The 8,980-nt window shown below is 41.0% G+C and overlaps 1 protein-coding gene across 2 annotated transcripts in view; it reads right to left on the bottom strand.

Annotated features, from left to right (window-relative positions):
• Positions 1-8,714, bottom strand: part of LOC121899294 (cGMP-inhibited 3',5'-cyclic phosphodiesterase A-like) — a 59,942-nt gene extending 51,228 nt beyond the window's left edge. For both annotated transcript variants that reach the window (XM_042415016.1, XM_042415014.1), the window contains exon 1: positions 7,368-8,714. In XM_042415016.1, coding sequence (XP_042270950.1) covers positions 7,368-8,273 — 906 coding nt within the window. In that variant the 5' untranslated portion in view covers positions 8,274-8,714. The remainder of the gene's footprint in view (positions 1-7,367) is intronic.
• Between the last annotated feature and the right edge of the window lie 266 nt (positions 8,715-8,980).

Here is an 8,980-nt window from a genome sequence, read left to right on the forward strand (position 1 = left end):
GGAAATAGACAATTTTTTTGCTTTAATATATCAATATGAAGTGAATGTTGATTGCACAGTATAATGGCTGACACCATCTGCTTTTAGTTTGGTTCCACATTAGCATTACTTTCATTATGTAATTATGCCACTGTGCACGATCTCCCATAAAAACAGGAAGACTCGATTTACGGCACAAAGGAAATGCGTCAACCATTGCACAAGCAAAAGAGGAAGAGGATAGCGTTAGCCATGTTGCCAACACTACCAGCCAGAAAATGATCCAGGAGCTACAAGGAAGCCAGGACCAGCCAGAAACAAACATCTATGTTGTGCATCTATGTTTGTTTCCCAAACAAACGAAACAAACATCTAACTATGTTTGTTTCTGGCTGCTAGCATTAGCAACATGTCTAATGCTAGCTAATGCTAGCAGCCAGAAACAAAATAAATGATCAATAGTCCATTTGATAATCTAAATAAAGAACACATTTCCTTGCAGTGGCCTTTCTAAAATGAGCACTGGTGAAAGTTACTATATTTCGTTATGATCAAGCAAACAGATAGTTGAATATTTATTGTTTCTAAAGTGGTGCTGTCATTTCTTTATGGAGCTGGGCTCTGAGGAAAACAGAAAACGATCTTGTCTTTGCAACTGCAGTGCAAACAGTAATACCACTTGGAAATGCTGGGGGGGGTGAAAAGTTGTCTGTTTCCACTATAAGCATCGCCTTATGAAAATTTCACAGGTTCCGTATGCAAGAAATAAAGAAATAACTAAAAAGATATGGATGTGGTAGACCCAAATCATTAAATTACTTTATGAAAAATACAAAATTGTCTGTGTTTACCCAGTGCATTTCTTACAAAATTCAACCACAACTAAAAAAAAAATGCCCTAGAGACACACAAAAGGTGTGGCTGTTGAGGTGGTGTGGTAAGACCAATGTTTGTGTCCCATTGCAGACCTGCAATTAATGGGTTTTTTTGTTTGTTTTTTTTAATATCCATGACCCCAAACCTTAACCAAGTATTATAGTTGCCTAACCTTAACCATGCCAAAGATTTGGTATTACAAAAAAAAAAAAGAATTAAAAACATTTTTTAATCAAAGGTTTTGTCAATCATCCAATATCAGGATTCTGTCTGCTGAAAAGATCAACTCAATGTGTATCTATTCATTAAATAAAAAACAATATTCTCAGTTATCCCATGAAAGAAAAAAGCCTCAATGCCACACAAAGTTATATCGCTCTGGAAACCGGAACAGGTTGTGTGTCTCTCTGGAAATGTATGTGCGTCAATGAGAGAATGTGGGCCTTCCCTCAAATAGATCTCCGAGCACATGTCTTTCCTTTAAAATCTCTCTGAAATTGTCCCTCCCTCCTCCCCCCCTCCTCTCTGACACAGATACTGTATAGGATGAGATGATGAACATACTATTGTCTTATCCAAGGTCTGACCTCCATTTCTAAAGAACCAACACTTCAAAACTACAAGAAAATGTATTGTTTCATCCTGCTAAAGATTTGTACTTTGATATCTTTATAATCATAACTTTTCCATGTTTAACTAGCCTTGGATGAAACAAGTGACTGAATGTTAGAATTTGTACCATTGCCACTGCAGGGAGATAAACATAACTGTATGCTAAAACAGCAAACAACAAAACACTTGGAAATATTGTTGCTTTTTTTGACAGTCTATTTCTGGCTGTTGTTATCTTGTATAGAGCAAATGTTTTTCAATTGCATGTGACCCAAAAACCACTAGCAGAGGCCCTTAGCCCCGAAATCCCCATCTCACTGAGACACTGACTATAAAATAAACAATTTCTGTCAAAGCACATGTCCTCTGTGTATTTAGTCCAGAAAGATCATAATACAATATAATCATGTCAAAACCATTGAATAATAAGACTTAGTATAAACATTGCTTCATGTTCATATAAACCTCTCATTATATTAATATAAGGTCATATATTCTACATGGTGCAACAACAGCAAAACAATAAACCCCATTCACCTTAAAAAGAGGAAAAAAATACAGAAATAAAGCCACGGAGCAGAGCCGATGCTATTTTCCAGCTTCCAGTTCAGCAGAGTGCCTGTCTTGCCTCTGGCTTGGCAGGCTGCACCAACCTTCTTCATAAATACTGCATAACCAACGCTTGATGAAAACCCCCGCTTCTCTCAGGTACAACTGCACTCTGGAGAGCTTCATTATCTACAGTATGGATAAACTGTATCTACAAACTGTGTTTGTGTCAGAGAGACTTTGAGAGAGATGGAAATAGAAGGGAAGTTAAAATTAATTTGAGTAACTGATTTGACTAATTAGTTGACTGATTCAACGGGGAACCATTTGTTCTCTAATACCTTCAATGTGTAACAATTCACAAAAAATGGACAAAGGACAGGTTTAAAATAGTTCTTGATTGAGTAGACCAAGCAAAGATAGTGTGTGAGTGTGTTGAGAGGCATTAGGAGAGGTAAAATGTATCCTCAACAACTCTAACTCAGGAGTTCCCAACCTTTTGGTCTTTTGACCCCTTGAAATGAAGAAATGTTGCATGCCCTGGTAGTCCTACTTACCTTGCGAGGCAGCTGGATTCTTGAGATCACGACATCATGCAAGAATCCATCTTGTCAGGCTTCAAGTTATGTGTCCAAACCACCAGTGTGTCAGACCAATCATCATCCTATGAGGATCAAGTGATCGCGTGATTGCATGATCTTGTGAATCCAGCTGCCAAGGTAAGATGATGATAGACGGTGATAGATAGATGGTTCATCCAATCACCTGCCAAGTATTTTTTGAAAGTGCCTGCCCTTTTCCAAACAGTTTTCGAGGACGACTTCCCAGATGGTTCTGTGTAACAAACCATCTGGCACGTCAGGTTAAAGTCGTACTGCTTAGGATACCATTTTTGTATGTCTTACATAGAAAACCCACAGGAAGTAGGGCATGTTGTCCACTAATCAGAAGGTTGGTAGTTTGATCCCCGACTCCTCCTGTCCACATGTAGTGTCCCTGGGCAAGACACTGAGCCCCAAATTGCTCTCGATGGTGGTGCCAGCACCTTGCATGGTAGCTTACTGCCATCAGTGTGTGAGCATGTACATGGGTGTGAATGAGTGAATGAGCAGCAGAAACTTTGATTTATAGCTTTCTCCTGTCAAATAAAGGCAAAAAACACCAAAAATATTGCAAATATTGACGTAAAAAGTTAGTTAAGTTAAGTTTTTCCAGTTTTTTTCTGCTTTTCTATGGTGTTGAACATCTTGCAACCCCACCGCGACAGCTCAAGCTAAGTCAACATTTGTGTAGGTACAGGTGTTTTAAACTGCAGGTAACCATAACAACAGTACATGTGATTACTTTGTCAGTTTGGTTAAAACCAACCACACCATTGGTCAAACTAACTACAAATAAAGTGTAAAGCTTTAATGATTAATACTTTTATATTCACTTTTAATAAAATGACTATGTGTTATGTGAAAGGGACCGCTAACAGTAACAAGCCAACAGAGAATTATCCCCCAACTCTACAGCTCTATGTTTGAAGCCTTTTTAGCTCTTTATGTTATCTGATTGTTTTGGCATTTGAAATTTATTGTGTGATTCAGTCTGAGCATTCCCATCAACCCCCAAATATTCTTGTAAAAAATAAATATTCACAACTTCTAGACTTATTAAATCAATGATTAAGAAAATGCCATCATTTTGGAAAAAAATCATATGTACTGTATGTTATCCAAACTATTTTAAAGTACAATTCATTTGTTTGTGTTCTTCCCTCTCTGTGCAATACATCAATCTCCATGTTCCTCTCACTGGTTCAACAGATTAAACAGCCAGGACAGGCTACAAGAGGACACACTGTCCTCAGCAGCTGGTCAATCAAGGGGTTTTTTGAGTTTCAACGTTCAATTTGTCATCACTCCTGTTCCAGACACGACAGGGCAGAATGGGTAATGGAGCTGTTAACAGTACAAATAGTCCACTAAATTAGCGTTCCCTGGATACCAATTAGCAATGAACAACCAGCATCAAGAGCAGGGCAGCTGATGTAGGATCAGCTCGGCCTTCCAAATGAGGGACACTCAGAGAAGTGTCATGAGCTCTGCTGTAATAGGGCCACTGGTGGCTCACTATCACCCAAACAGACTGAGTGGCATCTCAGGTAAACTGCACTTCCAATGGAAACACTCATGTCTCGCTTTTTAATAAAAGGATAAATCTATGGGGATTTCTATAATCCACAGTGACAATTTATTGACACTGACGAGAACAGTGATTTGTGTAACACCTTAAAATTGGCTTTACACCATCTTGATTACAAACTGAACTAGAGCGACTCTATGGAGGGGGTCTTTTTGTTTTTATTTTAAAATAATAGGAAATGGAATAATCTATACATAAAAAGCAATAATACAAACATCTTATTAAAAGTGCATATACACAATATATATATATATAAATGTGAAAAAAGTATTAATCAAAAATAGGATATAAAGTGGCTTTAACGTGCAAAGGCTAGTGTGACCCATCATCCCACTGTGAGGTGTACAGTATATATACCTCTGAGCATTCACCCTGTCAAATACAATTATGCCACAAATCAAAAGAAGAAAACCGATGAGCCATTTAATTACTCCAGTTATAAGCTTTTCTCTCTCTGTCACATTTTCTTGCCCTCTCAACTCTCAAAATCTACAAATGAGATCAGGGCCAAAGTAAAAGACCAGTGTAATCAGTTCGGATTACGCTGCTTCTCCAGCTAAGCCACACATGAGTGTGTGTGACACAAGCTCACCCATTCAGGATGAGAAAGATCACTGTGAATCCTCACTGTACATGCATGTGAATGGATCTACATCTCTGTCTCCCATTGAGCAGCAACATTACCAGCTCCACGTTTATTCTGCCCAACATCTCTTGGTTTTTTATCTCAGTTTGTCACTAGAGGGCATGAGTACAATAGGGGGCAAAGACTGCAAGAGAATAACCTTCAGAGATGGAGACATTCATGGGTGTAAAAGGATGATCAGAGGCAGACATCACTTATTTCAGATGTACATACAAAATGTATCCAAATATGATCGTGAAGTATCTTAAATGAGTGACATGAATGGTGTAAAAATGCTTCCTTACAGCTTATAACTCAATCACACTCAACCTGCTGGGGCTGGATTATTCTTATTTTTCTTCCTTTTTTGGTGTTACATAAAGCATTTGCATTCTTGAAGATCCCCTCCAGACATGTACTAAGACATTTGAAAATACTCTGCTTGGAACAGTAACTTGTGTCTCATATGTTTTTTCCACCAAAAAATGTAATTATGATGTTAAAATCTTTCCAGAATCTCTAAATATGTGAAAATATTTCATTTCAAAAGTTGAACTGCTGGACACAAGATGTCCATTATCAGTCTTTATGTACTGGAGGCTTCAAGTTTCCATGTCATTCTTGTGTAAGTTGAAAATTGGAGCAGGATTGGCTTCCAAACTTGTTGTGATGTCACAAATCATGCTCATAGGCCTGCCCCTTAAAATTGGTTTTTCAATGAGCACAGAGAAACTTTCCACTGTCAACTGATGAATGTAAAAACATCCTTCTATTGTCAAGCCCTGCATATATATCATTCTGTACAGTGAAGCTCAAATATCCAACTGTAGGAAAAAGAAGAAAAAGTATTATTTTTGAGTGGATGGGGACTTTAAGTTTCCCTTCACTCATGTGTGTTATCAAATAGATTATTATGGCTGCAGCTCACTTTTCATATGGAATTATGTCTCACTGTTCCTGTGATTATAAATATCATACAATAGCTGAAGCACAAAATAAAGATGTGGATGTATACTGTAGATATAATCCTGCAGTGAATACCAAGTCTGTAGGGTGCTTTAAACACTTTGTCACTTTATCTGTCAAATCAGTATGACATAAAAAAGTGCACTGAGTTTTGGGTGACAGCCACAATTGAAAAGTTAATAGCCTAACACTGAAGATTGAGCAGACAAAGCACCACAGTACAGATACAGAACTATAGAGTAGAATTAAAAGATTTTTTGGTACAGTACCAGTCAAAACACACTTTCTCATGGGAAAGTGTGTCCAAACTTTTGACAGGTACTATATTTTTAGGAATACACCATTCAGTTTAAAAATACATTATTTTTTCTATATGACTGTTATCTATAAAGTTTGTAGTCCTGAAAGCACAATTCTCTCCTACAACCATAAAGATAACCTAACATACACATTTTTACACCAGCAAATTAAAATCACGACATGAACCAGATGATGACATGCAGATTTATAGAAATAATCAAAACCCCTGCCCGTTCACAAGCCAGAAATAAAGGTTTATTAATAAAAACTGAACCAGCCATAATTTTAAAAAAAAATTAAAAAAGGGTTCAAAAGCTGAAATCTGTGCTATTTTGGGACATGAGTCAAGTTGGATAACAAACAGAGATGTGCTTCAAGCGCCAAGTTAGCTCACTGAACCAGCATTCAAAGGCAGAGCACATCCACCTCATTCATATTTGGGGTTTATTCGGTCACATCCAGGTAATTATCATGGGTCACATTATTAACATCTCCCTTTATCACAACCACTTCCCCTCCATCCAATAACGTCCAGGGAGTTACAAAAAAACCCTCACAACAGGGAAAGTTTCATTTTATTAAAAAAAAAAAAAAAAAAAACACTTCTGCAATAATAAGAACATGCAACACAAGATGAGGTTCTTATAAGGACACACTTGCATCAAATTTGGCTCCATAATGTGCAAAGTTTGGGAACACGTGCACCACACTACTGGCCAGCACCCAGGATAAGCAGAGGCTTTCAAAATATTTAGATGTGACCTCACACCTATGCAAGCGCGCGCGCGCACACACACACGCACGCACGCACGCACACACACACACACACACACACACACACACACACAAGCACTCAGCATACTAAGTGCACCATCCATGTCCTTATCAGCAGCACAAACACAGCGCACAGCACAGTGATGAGATCAGCAGCAGTGTCAGAGCGAAGGTGGTTTGCAGGGTGTAGAGGATGTTGCAATTAAAAATCATAACACAAATGCAGGCGAAGCTAATTTAATAGATTAATACTAAAGTGGAGGTTTCGGTCATAAAATGGCCTACAACAAATCGTTTATGTCATAATAATAAAGCTTGTTATTACGATTCCTGTTCTCCGTAGTGATCCTTTGTATGCGCGTAAAGCTGTCACACATGCCATCAGAGAAAGAGAAGATGCCAAAAAGCATTACAGGCCCACAGTAGTTGGAAGGTCATAAGCAAAGCAGCATTCAGTATGATATGGTTCAAACGTCCAAAGTTGGACATGTCTTACCTGGTCCCGCGGAATGCAAGGCAGCGAAGTCCTGCGGTGGGACTTGCTGTTGCTCTGACTGTGAGCCATCATTTCCGAGGCCGCTATGGAGCTGGACCTCCGTCTCCTTTTGAAGACAGGGATGTCCTCCTCCTTCGCCCCGGTCACAGAGCCACAGCACCCCGTCCCGCTGGTCCCTGAGGCCGGCAGGAGCCGGTCAGCATACCTCGCAAGCAAAACCCCCAGCAGCCCCAGCAGGTAGGCCAGGTAGGGTCTCCAGCTGGCCCGGACTCTGCTCAGAGAGACGAGGGAGACGGCCCTGATGACGCTAATGAAGACGAGGATGGACACTCCCTGACCCAGCCGGACGACCAGCAGAGCCCCGCTGCCCAGGCAGCCGAGGACTACCAGGGTTGCGGGGAGGGACAGCAGCTGCTCCTCGGCGCCGCGCAGGAGGGACTGCGCTGCGGCTTCGCCCAAGTGGCACACCGCTAACAGGAAAACCGCGGTACGGATGAGTACCCCGCAGCGAATCAGATACAGCCCGACCCAGAAGAAGGCACATATGAGTGTAAAAACTGGGGAGACGCAGTAACACGCAGTCAGAAGCAGCTCCACAGCGCAGCCCGCCGCGAAATGAAGACGAGAGTCGGACCTGCTACTATTTCCGTTGCTGCTGTCTGCATCCCAGTCGACCAATCTGAGCAGCAGAGCGAGAATAACGGAGACAGAGGCAACGCAGACCGCAGACGACACTCCTCGGCAAGTCCATGTCACGGCGAGTCTCAGCCACGACTGGCTCCCTGCGTCCTGGCACAACGGGGTGACACATGTCTTCACGTAGCCGTTGCGCTCCAACGCTGCCCGGGGATATTTTTCATGAGCGCTTCTTGATGAACCTCTGTCGCTGTCTGCCTCCAAGGCCATCGCTATCAGTCAAGCGGAATGCTGCGCTGACCGTCCGGCAAAATAATAGATTTTAGTCTCTGTGTGAATGTCTCAGTCTACATGTTCCACCAATAATTCCCATGATAATGCATGTTGTCTGTGCAGCATCTAACAGACGACCCCCAAAATAGCACTGGTCACCAATGCTTTGCCTCCAAAACACAAGTTCATTAAGTAGCTCTGCAGCTATTATTTTTAAAATGCCAGATGATGGGGCTCACAACTTTTCCTTCAGATTTGTGGTTCAGAACTTCCTCATTTCATTTGGTCCACTATTGAGTTGCCCCCTAGTAGTGAACCAAAAAAGCAACCCCTGGCGTTTCACACATCTAGGCCACTGCCTTCACTCGTCCACATAGTCTCTCTCTCTCTCTCTCTCTCTCTCTCTCTCTCTCTCTCTCTCTCCTCCCACTAGACACTCTCTCTTTTTTTGTGCCGCTCCGGTGATTCCTCCGTCACGTTTCAGCTCTCTCTTCCCCCTTGTTTCTGCTCATTCTGCGGGCTGCAGTCTGCCTCGGATGTGACTCAGTTCACAGTGGATGGATGCCATGTTTACATGAAGATTTCCTGGCTTGTTCTGTGAGATGGAGCAGCCCATTAGGAGAATTAACTATAGTAATCCTGTAATACATTTTAGAGGTACATTATATGAAAGGAGACCAGAAAGGGATGTTGTACTGGGTACC

This window comes from Thunnus maccoyii, chromosome 6 (genome assembly GCF_910596095.1).
Source record: "Thunnus maccoyii chromosome 6, fThuMac1.1, whole genome shotgun sequence".
NCBI classification, from domain to species: Eukaryota; Metazoa; Chordata; class Actinopteri; order Scombriformes; family Scombridae; genus Thunnus; species Thunnus maccoyii.